The sequence below is a fragment of the Coffea arabica genome, chromosome 7c, assembly GCF_036785885.1.
Source record: "Coffea arabica cultivar ET-39 chromosome 7c, Coffea Arabica ET-39 HiFi, whole genome shotgun sequence".
Taxonomy (NCBI): domain Eukaryota; kingdom Viridiplantae; phylum Streptophyta; class Magnoliopsida; order Gentianales; family Rubiaceae; genus Coffea; species Coffea arabica.
The window spans coordinates 7411684-7427483 of NC_092322.1; the positions used below are offsets into that span (position 1 = coordinate 7411684).

At 33.8% G+C, this 15800-nt stretch overlaps 1 protein-coding gene across 6 annotated transcripts; it reads left to right on the plus strand.

The window, feature by feature from the left end:
• The first annotated feature begins 7 nt into the window (after positions 1 to 7).
• LOC113702006 (uncharacterized) lies at positions 8 to 8224 on the plus strand. Of its 6 annotated transcripts, XM_072058098.1 has the most exons (7): positions 8 to 1706; positions 1746 to 3182; positions 4774 to 4971; positions 5058 to 5182; positions 5258 to 6393; positions 6493 to 6872; positions 6957 to 8224. In XM_072058098.1, the coding sequence occupies exons 4-7, from the start codon at positions 5133 to 5135 to the stop codon at positions 7245 to 7247; spliced, it is 1857 nt and encodes a 618-aa protein (XP_071914199.1). In that variant the 5' UTR covers positions 8 to 1706; positions 1746 to 3182; positions 4774 to 4971; positions 5058 to 5132; the 3' UTR covers positions 7248 to 8224. The 6 variants fall into 6 exon arrangements, with proteins under 6 accessions (XP_071914199.1, XP_071914194.1, XP_071914195.1 ...); XM_072058093.1 differs by having other exon boundaries at positions 1746 to 4971; XM_072058094.1 differs by having other exon boundaries at positions 1746 to 4971; positions 6499 to 6872.
• Positions 8225 to 15800: the final 7576 nt, after the last annotated feature.

Genomic DNA, 15800 nt, shown 5'->3' on the forward strand with positions numbered 1-15800 from the left:
ACTTTCGTTGATTAATATTGCGTTCCGTGGGTTGAAAAGGAATCTCATCTTCCACAACTCAAATATCTCCATAATAAATTTGCAACCAAATCACGGATTACATAAGATTAACTTACCTTATGAGATTGGTGACAAAAGGAAAAAAAGTATTGAAATTAACAAGCAGAGACCTTGATGATAGCGGGAAAGTGAGTCGGACTCAAATAAGTGCCCACGAAGCTGACGGCTCAAAAACCAAAAGAAGCCCCCGTCAGTAGCGGTGGCAGAAGCAGATGCAGATGAGATGAATATCCCCGCACTTTTTCAGGTAAAAGTACGGTGGCCTATGACGCTAATTACACTAATCATTTTCTCTCCAATTCGGGCAACGCGGATCAATGCGTATGCAGCAACCCTGGTCTCGTCAGCACCTCTTCAACCCAAGAGACGTGTTTGTTAAAACGCTTGAGCTCGAGCAAAACGGCCGAAACTCAAACAAGACGAAGCAGAAAATAATCGCTTGTTATAACCTCAAAATTTTCCTCTAGGGCTTTTGCATTCTAATATCTAGAACATTCCTAGTCTCGGAACACTGCCCAAAAGAAAAAAAAAAAGGTTTCTCTTCCGCTGTTGCTTAAAGAACTTGAACTTGATTCAACTATTACTGCATTAATTAGTGCTTCCGGTTCCTAAATGTGGTGTAAATCGTGTTGAATTTCTTTATGTCAAGCAAGAAAAAAAAAAATGAAGCGAGAGAAGAAATCCAGCAGAGTTTGTTGGGCAACTGAAGCTAATCTTTGTCAGGTATACTCACACTAATGCTGTTGATGATCATCATTGTATCCGTACTAAATTCGTGTATTGAATCAGCTTTTCAGTGTTTTTTTTTCCTGAAAAATTTTGATGTGTCATTTTTTTTTGGGAAAATATTTATTACTTGGTTTTTACGACTTCAAAAATGAGATTTCATGCTAATTTGTGAGTGCACATTAGTTTACAAATTTGCAAACAAATAATTTGTGTGCATTCATTTATCTATTGTATTTGGAAACAGTACTTTATTATTGATTTTTGTTGGTAACCTAATTGATTCTGTCCATTGTAGTAGGATTTGCTTTAAGAAGCCACAACTATATTGTTTTTGGAGAGACCGGGTATTAAAAACTCTGTTGTTTTCTAAAATGCAGTTCTTAAAAATACAAACAAAATTGAAATTTTGTAAAGAGCATCATGGACATAATTTAGATATACAGTCAGTAAATTTTTAGACATATGGAAGTACACATTATAAGAGATAAAACGAGATAAAAAGGTCAATAATCATTCAATTTAAGTTTAAACTTTAAAGGAAGCTTTGAACTATTTGAGGTGTTAATCTGTTACATGGGGAGATCAAATTCTGTTCTACATTAATGAACGCAACTCATACTTTAGGGAAGCAAATCTCTCCTTCCTGGATGCATGGATGCATCTAGTTCTGTGGAGGAAAGAATTCAACCCAATAAACAAGCTTTTGAGAATCCTTCATTCTCATTTCACGGAAGAAGTACTCACTGAGCTCCAATACGTTGCTAATACACTTATAGGCTGGATGTGTTTTGTGTTTACAAGGATTCTACGTGCATAGCTTTTAATTTATATCTTACTAAAAGAAATGCAAACTAAGATGTTTTCGACCAAGCAGCGTGCATGCAGTCAAAAGAAGGAGAGTAAACAAAGAAGTTCAGGTATATGAAGCCTTAAATAAATAAATTTGTGCTTTGTAGGCAGGAACAGTTTGCATCATTTTTGAGGCAAAGAGAATGTCTAAAACATAAGGGATTCTGAGAGTTCTTCAAGCAGGAAGGAGATGAAGTTCTGCTTATACTTTGTATAAGCTGTTCTGCCTAAGCATGTGATCTGACCATAAGCTATTGAAGATCATTAATTTTAACTAAATGATCTACAGATTTCAAGCCTTCGAAACTTGACTAACAGAAGTATTATATGTCACTTAGATGCATTCTTTTGATATGATGTTGGTGATGTTTTGCTTTTCAGAAGTCATTGATAAGACAAAACATTTTGGAAGATGTGAAGAATGGTAACAAGAAACTGTCTGGAAAATGCTTTAATTTCAAAAGTTTTCAAGGTGGATAAAATGTCCTGTTTAAGTCTTTGACTTAAAGGTTCCCAAGATTGAATGAGCTACTCTTAAGACACTTCTTAGATTCCATTGAATTGACGATAATCCTGATGCTAAATGATATGCTAGCATGTGCACTTATCAAGCTGGCATTCAATGGGTGTGCCAATGCTTAGTTAGAGCATGTTAGTCATTATGGGCACCATTAATGGGAATAAGTGTGCTATAATATCAGACCTATTGTTCACTGTATGTGAAACTATTATCAGCTAATGTTGTCGAAAAACGGTAAACAACTCCAAAAGATAACTGGAACATGTTGGGAGTCAAAAGAAACATAATCATCTAAACTTTAAATTACGCTTTGCATTTTTAGGTCTACTTAGAGCATTAACTTTAGGGTAAGCTTATTGTGATTGGTTTGTAACGGTCCACGAGGGAGCTATTTCACAATCTGAAGCAGCTATGATGTTTATCGAAGTACAGAAAGAGCTGTTACAATATATGCGTCAGTCATGTTATGAGTTCAAGGAAAGGACAGAGTCAGCTGAGAGATCAATGGAATATATACTTTGTAAGAAGAGGAAAAGTTGCTCTCTTTTGCCAATGTTAAGTCTGATTTGTTAGAATTAGGCCATTGGAGTAGCTTAGGAAACACAGTTGGTTATTGTAAAGTGTGAAATAATGAGTTCAAGTGGATGAAAACTAACCAACAAGGATAGCCTCTACCTATTAGGTTGTAGTTGCAATTAGGTTAAATCATCTTGAGCATAATTCTCAGCTTCTGAGCAGCACAAACCTAGAGTCTAGCAGGGTATTCAAAGTCCCTAGAGCAGTCCACAGTTTCTGCCTTTTGCTTAGATAAAGGGGTAGAAATAATGGCACATTGGAAGTTCTTGTATGCGCACGCAATGAACGGTCTCTGGGGAGGTTGTTGATTCTTGTTTTTAAATGAAACATGTACCATGCAGTGTGATGTGTCCCCAAGAAGGCATCATCACTTGCATGTGTGACTCATCAGTAGGAGAATGCTCCAATATGAACGAGATCACTTGCTTTAGTTGTGAACAAACAGTAGGTACATGGTTCTTCTTCTTATCCACATGCTTTTAATTTGGTAAACTATAAATTTGTGTTAATGTGCTTTACTCTGAGGATTAGTTGACTTGTCATGCTTTTCTGTGTGCTTGTTGCAGAAACATTGAAGTTATCAAAGGGTTTTCGTATATGATTTCATAATCATAGGCAGTTCTATGCCAAAATTAAAGGAAAATTGATTCTCAACAAAGTGGATGCTTGGTTAAATGTACATAGAACTTTTGCTTCTTTCACTGATAAACATAAAGTTGGTACGTTTTGGTTTTTGGCATGGACCTCAGCTTTAATGTTGTCTCTTAATTACATGCTTGATGTGGAATGTTGGTAAACTGTCGTATTTGGCAAGCAGCTCAGTGATCATTATATTCTTTGTAGATGTATGGGGATGTTTAAAGTGCATTGATATGAGAAAGGAAGAGGAAAATTTTTTTTAAATGGATGACCTTGGTTAGTTGGAGCTAAAAAAATGATGATTAAGTGAGTACTTCCCTTCAGAAATCCTTGGCTTCATAATCATGTCACCGCGCGGTATCTTCTAGTTTCTAACGGGGAGTCTTCTTTCGTTTCATAGATGCTTGGGATGTTTCAATTATTTTGGTTATCAATTTCAGCATATGATATCGTCACTTACTATGTCAAATATGACAATGCTCGCTTCTACTTAGGTTGAACCAGTATAACTTTAAGAGTATAGTGGAACCGTATTCACTTGACACAATGTATAACCGTTACTTGCATTTGAAGTCATAACTTTGCTCATCTTGAGTTAAGAATGCTTACGCCCTGTCAGCTCCACCATAGTTGCACCATAAGTGGATAGTGTGAATTGCTGAAGTCATTGTTTTGATGCTTCTAGCTCCATTGTTTTCTGTTGAGTCATTGCTTATTGCTGCTAAAAGGAGCATCTTTCGCTATCTCAAATAATGCATCCCAATACAGAATAATAAAGTTCTTCGCCCTTCTGTTAAATATTTAATACGCTACTTTATAGGCTGTTACCTTTGCTTTTCGATATGTGGTTTAAATTCTCTTGATTTACATACATATTGGTCTCGCTGAAGTTGTCGAACCACTTTTTGAGTTAAATTCAGCAAGACTTTATATGAAGCACCTCTGTTGCAGTTCTCTAGTTGTCTTTTGTCTGCAAGGAGTAATGTTTTGAAATATGGTTGTGCACACAAACAAATAATTTCGTCATGTTTTACTATCTTGAAGTGTATGCATTGTCTAGGTAAAGTATATATTGCATTTAGTTGGGATGAGAAGGCAGGTTCTTGAATGTGAAGGCAATGAAACTTCTGCAGCAGGATGGGTGAAATGAAGTTATTGCTGTCTCCTATATACTGTTCCTTTCACTTCCAATTCTGGGCTTCTGGGCTTGTTTTGGGGTTCAGGGTTGGGGGGAATGGGGGATGATTGAATTGGCTGCTATGTGGTGCGTCAAACAATGTAGTCCTGGTGGTTCTTTGTCAGCTTTGTTGTCTCTCTACATGCTTTATGTATATTACCACGTTCTTTACATATTTATCCGATCCAATACATTCCAGGTCCCTCATTTGTTATTTGTGCAGGTAAAATTTTTCCAATCAGAAGATTGCCCATCTGCGGTAGGTAGGGAACCTCCTGGCAATCCTCACGAAAGGGTATCAAATGCAAATATTACGATTGCTCATGGTTGTCCTGGATCGTCAGTCGGAAGCTACCCCAACCTACTGAGCCATAAAGGTGTCTCACACATTCCTCAGATTCCGTGGAGAACTCCTCCTCGAGTAAGCTTATGAGAAGTGATAAGACTGCATAATTTTCACATTTTGCTTCTCAAGTTTGGGTAAACTATTATGTATTTATCAAGCAGTTTGATTTGAAGTTTAAATGTCACGTGGCTGCTGGGGAAGAAAGTGAAGAAGTAGAGGTTCAAAAGCATAGGGAAATGAGAGTGCGTGAGGTAGTTTATCCTCACTTTTCTGCTGTTCCTCCCAGGTAAAGTAAACTCTTTAGTTTAATACATTTAATTGCTTTCTTCTCTTGACCACATCATTGGCATTTTGCAAATAGCCCCTCGATCTCATCGAATGTGGAAGCCAAACATTTTGATGATTGGCATACTCTGGTTATTCCTGTCATTGCAATTGAAGAAGCAGCAGAAATGGACTGCCTGTATAATGAAACAGCAGCGCTCAACATTTCCACCAAGTCAGAACCAGCAAATATGCCCCAAAGCCCATCAACTTCTGAAATTTTTGACATCCCTCAGAGCAAGTCTCTTCTTTCTCGAGAGCTATCTAAAGGTAAAAAATCTGATCATGCACCACTGCAAGATCTAGATGGCCCAATGGTTGCAGCAGCAGCTGCCACAACTGCAATCATGAAAAGTAAAGAGCATGGAAGTTTAATAGGCCCAGAGTTGATGATAAAGCTTCTTAGCAACACAAAATTGGTACAGAAACTGATTGATGAACGAGGACTAGCTTCAGATACTACAACTGGAACATCTGGATCAAGGAAGGTTGAGTCTTCAGTTCACCGTCCAAGCTCTAAAGGCAGCTTTCTGTTTGAGGAAGCTACCATCGAAAGCTGCAAATCTGACAGTCCCAGAACAGAGTTCATCCACAGGTCGTCAAAGATGAAAGGCTCACCAGCTGCCCCAAGTAGAATTAGGGCTTACGTGGCCAGTACTAAAACTGGACCATCATCTGCATGGGATGAAGTAGAACAGTCACTTCATTTTCAGAGCTCAACTCTAGTTTCATTGGTCCAAAAGTCCACTACCGAAAATACACGGCCAGGCAATGCAGGAATTGAGGCTCTACTAAGGCCAGGGAATCAATCATTAGCTGCTAAGGCACAAATTGGAACAGGTCTTGGACCAAAGCAAGTGACCACCTCAATTTCATTACTGAGATCAAAGTCCGATTTGCCAATTCAGAACTCCAATTGTGAAGTCTTTCAAAGAGCTGATGTTGGAAATATGTCTCTGCTGAAAGCATCAGATGCCTTATCAAGCTCAACTCCTGATGTTTTGAGTAAGAAATCCACTGGTAGATATATTCAACTGGCCGATAATGGACATATGGCTGTACCAAGGCTATTGAAACGAGCACCATCCACCAATATTGAGATTGGAGCAGGCTCTTGCTCAAAGACAGTGGCACCACCAGTTCCCTTGCTGATCTCAAATCCTGATTTTCCAGGTAAGAATTTCATGAAAGAACATAGTCAACTGGCTAATTTCAGAGATCTCTTCGTACCCAGGTTTGTGAAACCAACTGTAACTGGCTCTTCTATATCAGGAACAGCTTTTGAGCCAAAGAAAGTGACACCATCTGTTCCTTTGTCAAGCGCATTGCCTGATTTCAGCAAGAAATCTTCTAGAGAACATGGTCCACTTTTAAACACTAGCTTCCCTAAGCCTGCTGTAGAGAGGCATTCCCATACCTTTCCCCGAATGCAAGCTGAATCCTTGGTTGATCGTTTGGATACTGCATATATAGCACCACATCTTGGAACTTCACCTCTCTCTGGATCACTTGTGGAGGTATATCGCCTTAAGAAGTTGATTGAAGAACATGGGTCGCATGATTGTGCTGGAAATGATTACGTTGGTAGAATTCCTGCTCCATCTTCTGTGCCTGGCGCAGAGCATCCATCTTTTCCTTTGGAGCCCTTGAGGGTAAAATTCCCATGCACATAGCTTTTGACAATTACTTCTTGTGCATATCCCTGCTCTCTGACAACCACATCTCTTTCTTTACAGAAAGATATCAGTTACTTCCAGTCCTTAATCAAGCAATACGGGGAAGAAAGAGGAAGTCAGGATGATGAGCTGTCTCTATATGGAATATCTTACAATCACGTGCAATCAAAGGAAGCAGATCGAAAGTATAAGAGAACTTGTAAGTTCTATAACAGTTCAAAGGGATGCCGAAATGGTTCCAGCTGCCCTTTCGAGCATGATGTACCTGGACGGTGGAGGTCTGATGTTGTGTTGGAGGCGCCTGGTGCAAAGAGGGTGAAGCTTGGTGGGGCTTTTACAGGGAGAACATGAAGTGCAATGTTATTTCTGCATGGTGGTTATCGTTTGTACAGCTCAAGGACCATTCTGTTTAAGCTGGCAGTTAATGTCAACCATGGAGGTCCGAAATAAAATTTGTCATAGTTTAGAATTTTAGGAGAAACATATTTTGAAATGTCCTCTTCATTGTTTAGTACAGACTACAGAACTTCCCTTCCTGTTTTCCCTCTTCACCTGAGTCTTTGATTCAGACTCGATCTATAGTAGCTTGAATGGGCCACCTGCCACACCTAGGGAGTTGATCATTTTTTCAGATGAGTGATGTTGAGCATGCTGGATTCCTGGACTCTCAAGAATACATCTCGGTCATATGGGGAGAAATTTTCTTGCAATTTGGATTTATTGCGATGCATGCAAAATGAGAGCCAGTGTTCTGCAAGTCTAAACGGGTTTCACCTACCATGAAGTAATCGGTTCTTTTCTGCAAGTCTGGTGGTATTTTTGGTGTTCTGGGCGCCTTGTAGAAGGCTAGATTGCGAGCTGCCCAAGTTGGGAAAGCAAAACCTTGTTCGGTACTTGTTATGGTGCTTAATCTTTTTCTGCTTGTTCTTTAGTCCGAGTCAAATCTGGCCATCTTTACTTCCTAGCTTATTCTTCCCAACCGCCCCACTCTTCAGGATGATAAAGTCCATTGTTCTACCTTATTCTTCCTAGTTTTGCTTGCTTTTTTACGGCTATACTTCAGATCAACAAGCACATCCTCCTAATTTCTTTCAATATCATGAAACGGCCGCAATTTTTGAAGTTCCAAGTAATGCTCCCGTCCGCCAGACAGTCTCCTGTCCCACAGAACTTTCACAGAAGGCTGAATAGTAAATCACTTTTCAATCTTTGATGCGCCTCAACAGCTCCAAGTTCAATGGTGTATTGGACCATAAGAACCCCAATTTGATGCATCAAAAATTTGTATCGCCCCTAACAACGTGGTAATCTTCTAAAAGTTTCACTGCTCCTGATAGCGTGTTAATTGTTAGTAATTTTATTATTAATTTTTCTCTTTGTCCATATCAAATATTATTTTAATTGTTAACATATATTTATATTTAGTGTCTGTTTGATAACATAAAAAAGTGCTGAAACTGAATTCATTCAGACATTCAGATGTTTTGGTGTTTGATAAATAAAAATTTTTCTGCTGAACTTATTAAGTGGTACTGAATTTGTATGTATTTTTTTCAGCACAAGAATCATAACTGAATTCTTAATTTGATAAGAATCAAGAGATTTACTTCAACTACTTTATCTTATCTACCAAATCTATCCTTGTTTGTTAATTACATTCAAAATTCTTATCTAATTAAACAATCTGACATTCTCTGTCTAATGGCTTTCTACTACTATTTTCTCTCTATTTAATGACTTTTTTACAATTTCTCCATGCTTCTCACATCTGTCTACTCCTTATCTTTTTCCATCTTTCTACTCTTTCATATTTTGTTATTTTTTTCCTCCCAACTTTTTTTATTGCTACCATACTCACCGATCTCAAATTCATTATTTCCAATTGATTATTTGTTGTTTTGCGTCAACATTTTTCCATTGAAGTAATTAAATTTTTATATAATTTGGTGTGAATTTAAAACTTGTTTATTGCAGCTTCCTTTGCTTATATTTGGACTTTTCTTATCAAACTTTGATTTAAAAATATATTTGCACCGATATTTGGACTTTCCATAATATATTTTTTCTTTTATAGTACTTTGATTTAAATATAAATATTGTCATTTTCATACCTAACAATTTTAAACTAATTAAATCATAGGTTCTATTTCCTTTTTGGATTAAAAGATAGAAGGGCAAAATTGTACAATTTAGCTTATTAAGCATTAAGTTATAAATGTTTATCAAACAGTATAAATATGTTCAGCATTAAGATTCAGATATTCATATATCTCTTTTCAATGTTTAATATTCAGCAAATTAATTGTTTCACTATTCAGAATTCAGAGTTCAGAATTCAGATTCAGTTTTATCAAACATAGCCTTAGTATTTGGACCTAGGAGAAGTGGAACTTAGAAGTTAGAAGGTGCTAAAAATGGGACCTTCTCCAGAAAAATACTCCACACGGAGAACCTTCCAACGGATCTGCAAACCTGGCCCCGCATTGTGTTACAAGAGGATTTCTTTTCTGCCGCTGATGAGTAGTCTTTTTAGTAGTCGGTAGTTGACTGGCATTAGAGGAACGAAAAAGAAGGATATTTAGTGGTACTTGACTTGACTTTTTTGTCTTTTCTTTCCTTATGGTCGGCAGAGACCAACTAGGGAGATAGGCGGTCTTTTGTTTAGAATAGGAACGACTTCGTTCTTTTTGGGCCGTGTCCCGTTCCATCGTTTTCTTTGGTTTTATGGTTTTTTCCGTTTCTTCCATTAGAACTACTTGGAAAACAATTTCTCACTCTCGTTAATTAGAAAGACACCGATGCCTTAATGAAATTGCGCTAAGATTTTTCCGTGGCGTGGCTAAGCTTTTTATCTAGTCAAAGGTCAATGCAACGATACAGTTTCAAATATCAGTGAGATCGAATTAGTTTTCATGCGTTTCTTAATTTGTTAATATCTACACGTTTTTTATTTGAATTTCATGGGATTATTTTGTTAATTGGATATCATGTTCAATGTGACCTATTAATCTCTTGCCAAATTAATCCATTAAATTCGTAATTATTTAATCGATTAATATTAGTGGTAACTAGCGTTTTTACACATTAGGAAAACGTGCAATCTGATTTAAATAACCTTTGTAGCGTGTTATTGATAAAGGTTAGGCTTTTCTAGTTCTTAATGTAATTAGGAAATTAATTCCTACGGTCGTACCTAGGAGTGTTTCCTGATTAGGGGTAATCAACGGTCGTACCTTAGTTATCAATAAATTAAGGAGAAGCTGGTCGTCAGAGCTTGTCGGCGACTATAACTAACCTGTTAATAAAATTAAGTGAACCTCCCTTGCATCAATGATCGGATGAATGGACTGTGTTTGAGTAGTTGTATCCTTGGTTAGAGTTTATCTATTATTTATTTAATTTCTGTCTACATTTGTGTTAGTTAATCGTTTACTTTTGGTTGAATTGTTTAATTGTTTTTAGTTTCATTCCGATAAAACTCCCCCGTGTCCCGAACTTGAAAAGAAAAGAATTACTCCCAGTCCCTGTGAATTCGGCACCTGTCAACTCCTAAAGAGAAAGAATCGTGGTCAATCTACAGTTAGATCTGAAGCATGTCGTGTCAGGTAGCCTTGGCGCCAATCGTTTTCGAAAGTCGGAAAGAAATGAACCAAGATAAGAGACTAATTCGTATTGTTTGGAAGCCAAATTTTTTGTCAAGTTTATCTGCTACAAATTTTTTAATAACTTTAATTACAATAATTTCAAAAAAAATTTCAAAATTTTTAAACTATACACTCCAAAATATGAAAAAAAAAAAACATACTTCAAAAATTTTTTTAAAAACTTTTACGGCAGCCTTGTTTGGAACCCAAGTTTTTTGTGAAATTTATCAGTTACAGGCTCCGTTTGGATTAGCTGTTTTTGGGTTTGTTTTTCAAAAACACCACTGTAGCATTTTGAATCTGAAAAATAAGTTCGTTTGGATTAGTTGTTTTTTGGGTTGTTTTTCAAAAACTATATGAAAAACTTTTACTGTAGATTTTTTTGAATTATTTTTAGAGGTATTTTTGAAACACATTTTTGAGTATTTTTAGAATATTATAATTTTTATATTTTTATATAAATATACATTTATGCATTTATAATCCATTTATATTTACAAATGTATAGATGTATATTATTATAAATGAATAAATTATAAATGAATATTATATAAATGTACAAATTATAAATTATAAATTATATATTTTTATATAAATATGCATTTATAATACATTTAAGATATTTATCAATAAATATATTTATATATTCATATAAAAATATATAAATGTATTATATATAAATATAAATATATTTATAAATGTATAAGTGTATATTATTATAAATGTATAAATTATAAATGAATATTATAAATATATTATAAATTATAAGTGTATATTATTATAAATGTATAAATTATAAATGAATATTATAAATGTATAAATTAAAATATTATAAATATATATTAATATTATGTAGAAATGTATTTATATAATTAATATAAATGTACATATGTATTGATATTATGTATAAATGTAAAATTAATATTATGTATATTAATATAAATGTATAAATGTATTAATATATATAATACATAATATAAATGTATATTTAAATGTATAAGTGTATATTATTAAAAATGTATAAATTATAAATGAATATTATATAAATGTATAAATTAATAAATTATAAATATATATTAATATTATGTAGAAATGTATTAATATAATTAATATAAATGTATACATGTATTAATATTATGTATAAATGTAAAATTAATATTATGTATATTAATATAAATGTATAAATATATTATATTATATATTATACATAATATAAATGTATATTATAAATATACATAAATATTTATATATTATGTTAAATGTACATTTATATAAATGTATAATATATTATACATTATATTATATATAATTTATATAACATATAATATTTATGTAAATATATTATAAATATATAAAAATATATTATAAATAAAATAAAATATTTATAATATGTATGTATAAATATATAATATTAGAAATGTATAATATATATAATATACATTATTATTAATATAATTTATGTATAATATACATAATTGAAATATACATATTAACATATATTAATATATATTATAAAACAAAATTGAATAAATATATTTATAAATTTATATATAAATAAATTTATTTATATAAATATATAATATTTATTTCAATTGATATAATATATATAATATTATACATAATTGAAATAAATATATTTATATTAATATAATATATATATAATATACATAATTGAAATATACATATTAAAATACATAATTGAAATATACATATTAAAATATATTAAAATATAATTGAAATATACATATTAAAATACATAATTAAAATATACAAATTGAAATATACTTATTAAAATATATAAATTAAATATACATAATTGAAATATATTTGGAGTTGTTTTTGATATATTCTTTGGATATGGTGTTTTTGAAGTTGTTTTTGAAATATACATTACTGTAGCATTTGGAATGTGAAAAACAGTTTTTCAAAAATAGGTGTAAAAACACTCAATCCAAACGCAGCCTAACAAATTTTTTAAAAATTTTAACTATAGTAATCACAAAATTTTTTTTAAAGTTTTTAAACTATAAATTTCAAAATATTCAAAAGGGAAAATCGTCCAAAACGTCCCCCACATTTTGTAAAATGACTTTTTTCGTCCCCCACTTTTAAAAGTATAATTTTATGTCCTTTACATATTCACATCGGTCAAATTTAGTCCCTAACTAAGTTTCCGATCATTTTTTGGCCGGAATCCATCACGTGCCTTGCACGTGATCTTTTTTGAAGGGTAAATTTGTCAAATTATATTTTACATAATCTAATCTATAGTCCTCCACATTTTATAAACAAATTTTTTCGTCCCTCACATTTTATAAAATGATTTTTTCATTCCTCACATTTCACAAAATGAATTTCTCCATCCCTTACATTTCACAAAATGAATATTTTCATCCCTCACTAATTATGTATGTGAGGGAAACCCTAAAAAAAAATGTGTGTGAATATATTTTGTTTAAACACAAGTATATGTCTATTTGATTTTACTTAATAATACGAATAGCATAAATATATGTATGTGTCTATTTGATTTCATCTGGTATTAGCTAGTGAATAATCTTGCATTCATTGTCAAGTTGGCCAATAAAACTATTTTCGGTCAAAATACAATAAGAATATGCAAATTAAGGTTCTATTGGTAAATATTAGTCATAATCATACAAAAAGAGAAGATAGTCCACAAGTTGGGCCCAATTACATACATGTGTTTATATTATTATTATTAAACAAAATCAAATAGACATATATATATATATATATGTGTGTGTGTTTAAAAAAATGTAGTCACACACATAATTAGTGAGAAATGAAAAATTCATTTTTTGAAATGTGAGGGATAGAGAAATTCATTTTGTGAAATGTAAGGGATGAAAAAAATCATTTTATAAAATATGAGGGACGAAAAATTTTATTTTATAAAATGTGGAGGACTATAGATGAGATTATGTAAAATATAATTTGACAAATTTACCCTTAGGGTGCGTTTGGTATCCCATAGAATTGGGGTTTAGAATTGGAATTGGAACCCCAATTCTAATTCTTGTGTTTGGACGCTGCATTTTCCATAGAATTAGCATTGAATTCTAATTCCATGAGGTTCCAATTCCACAATCTTAATTCTTTGCCGGACCAAAAGAATTCTAATTCCAATTCCACAGCTGAATTCCTAATCGGGTCGACACGCGGGTCTTGTACGAGTAAAAACTCAAAAATGGGTCAACTGTAAAACGAATGGAAAAAACGTAAACCTCTCTCCTTCCCTTCCAATTATCGATCGCCATATCAGAAGTTTTGATGGAGCATTCTTCGTCGCCGCCGCCTCCTCCTCCAATTACGCTGATAGAGGCACTTTTGCTGCCGCCTCCACCCCTCCATGCCCCACTCCCTGCCTTTTGCACAACTCAAGTTCAAATTATGGGGTTCCAATTAGTTTCTGTCAGTCTTTTCCTTCCCCTCTTTGTGTTGACTTGTGCCTCCCCCTCCGCTGGCCTGGTGTTGCCCACCTTTGTCGTCACCGTGCATTCTCTCATCCTTCCTCTCCTGGGTCACTAATTCCTCTCTCCCTACTATTCCAGATTTTCCAGATAGATTTAGAGCTTACGAAGGTAACATCAAAGTTTAATTTTTGCCAATTAAACATTTTTTAGGGGTTTTTTTTTGATAATTTGTGGTATTGATTCTATACAGTTATTATTATTATTTTAAGCTTATAATTTACACTGTTATGTGAACAAAAGAACAAGTTGGTCTTTGGTTTCGAGTGTCTTGTTTGTTTGAGTCTTAGTTAATTAGTCAAAGTTTGGCTTGGAACCTTTTCGGAATAATGCCTGAATGTTTAGGATTTGAGAGTACTTATGTACAAGTTAGCTGCTAAAATTTGTCAGTTTACCTTGCAATTAAATAAATGTAGAAAGTAGAAGGTGATGCTGATGTTGTGGAAAAAAATCTATTATAGTGAATTATATCTCAGCCAATATATTTGTGTGTTTACGTCTTTCAATTTGATTATTGTTGCTCTAAACGTTTCTTTCTTTCTCTTACATGTGGAGTTGCAGAAGAAATTTATATTGATGTTTGTACTTCTAAGAATCAAGATTGCTTCTTTGAACTGTAAAATGATCTGCTTACCGCATTTCTTTGGGTACTTGGGCATTTTTTGATTGATTATGAGGCTTTTGGAAAAACCACCTTTGGTTAGAAGTAAACTAATAATACTACTAGTACTATCATTTTATTCATCTCTTGATTTTCTATCTCTTGCTTTTAGCTTGATTCCCAATATTAACTAGTAGTACTCCTTAATTGCCTCTGCTTCTGGCGTTTATACAACTCCTATCCTAGTAATTCCTCAGCCTATCATGTTTAATTACAGGTTAGTGCCATCTTCTCGCTATTGATGGGACAATTAGCTTACACCAATATATAACTAAGTCCGGACTCCACAGATGGACAAGAATTTAAAAGAATAGTTTCACCAGCCATGCTTGTCAAGATAGATTTCTGGAGAATGCTAACATAGATCTAAATGGCTAACTTGTAATACACTTATGATGCAGTTTAGAGTTATGCCATGATCCTCACACATGCACAGACAGGGAGAGGGGAAGTTGGCAGCCTTGTAATTCCAATAGTGTGAATATTGAATGCTGATCATATTTGCTAAGACAGAAACTGTTGTCTTGGAGACGAGCTTGGCCGTAGGTTTGTACCCCACATTGCGTTTCCCGTCTGCTTTTAAGTCCTTAGCAGAGGGAGAAGAAACAGCAGCCCCACATAGACTAGCCTGGAATCAGAAGACATGTAACAGTAAAATATCTACGTCTTGGGGGGGGAAAAATGCAGTGAATGGGAGGAGAATTGCTCTCGATTGCTCGAAATGTGATTGAAAGGACATTTGGTTTGTTCAAGAAGCGATGGGCCATTTTGAGAGATGCATCTTTTTTTGATATCAATACTCATGTCATGATAATTAATGCATGCGCCATCCTTCATAATCTTATTCGAGTAGAAGAACCAAATGATCCTTACTTGGATGAGGTTGATGCTGAGATGCGAAGAGTACAACATGAGATTGATGATGAAGATGAAGATGAAATGGAAAATGAAGATGAGGAAGATGGAATGGAAGATGATGGTCCAAATAATGATGGTGGCATAAGAATGTCCATTCTGCTTGTAAACATGTGATTGTTGACTTTTACATTTTTGCTGGACTGATCATGACCTATACTTTCTTTAGGTGGATTGTGAGGTAATTTGC

Excerpts from the sequence above, each read along its gene's own strand:
- LOC113702006 (XM_072058093.1), top strand. The coding sequence starts at position 4,615 with ATGATTGAATTGGCTGCTATGTGGTGCGTCAAACAATGTAGTCCTGGT. Across the intron at positions 4,972-5,057 it reads CGTGGAGAACTCCTCCTCGA|TTTGATTTGAAGTTTAAATG; the intron begins GTAAGCTTATGA and ends TTTATCAAGCAG. Across the intron at positions 6,394-6,492 it reads CTCAAATCCTGATTTTCCAG|GAACAGCTTTTGAGCCAAAG; the intron begins GTAAGAATTTCA and ends CTTCTATATCAG.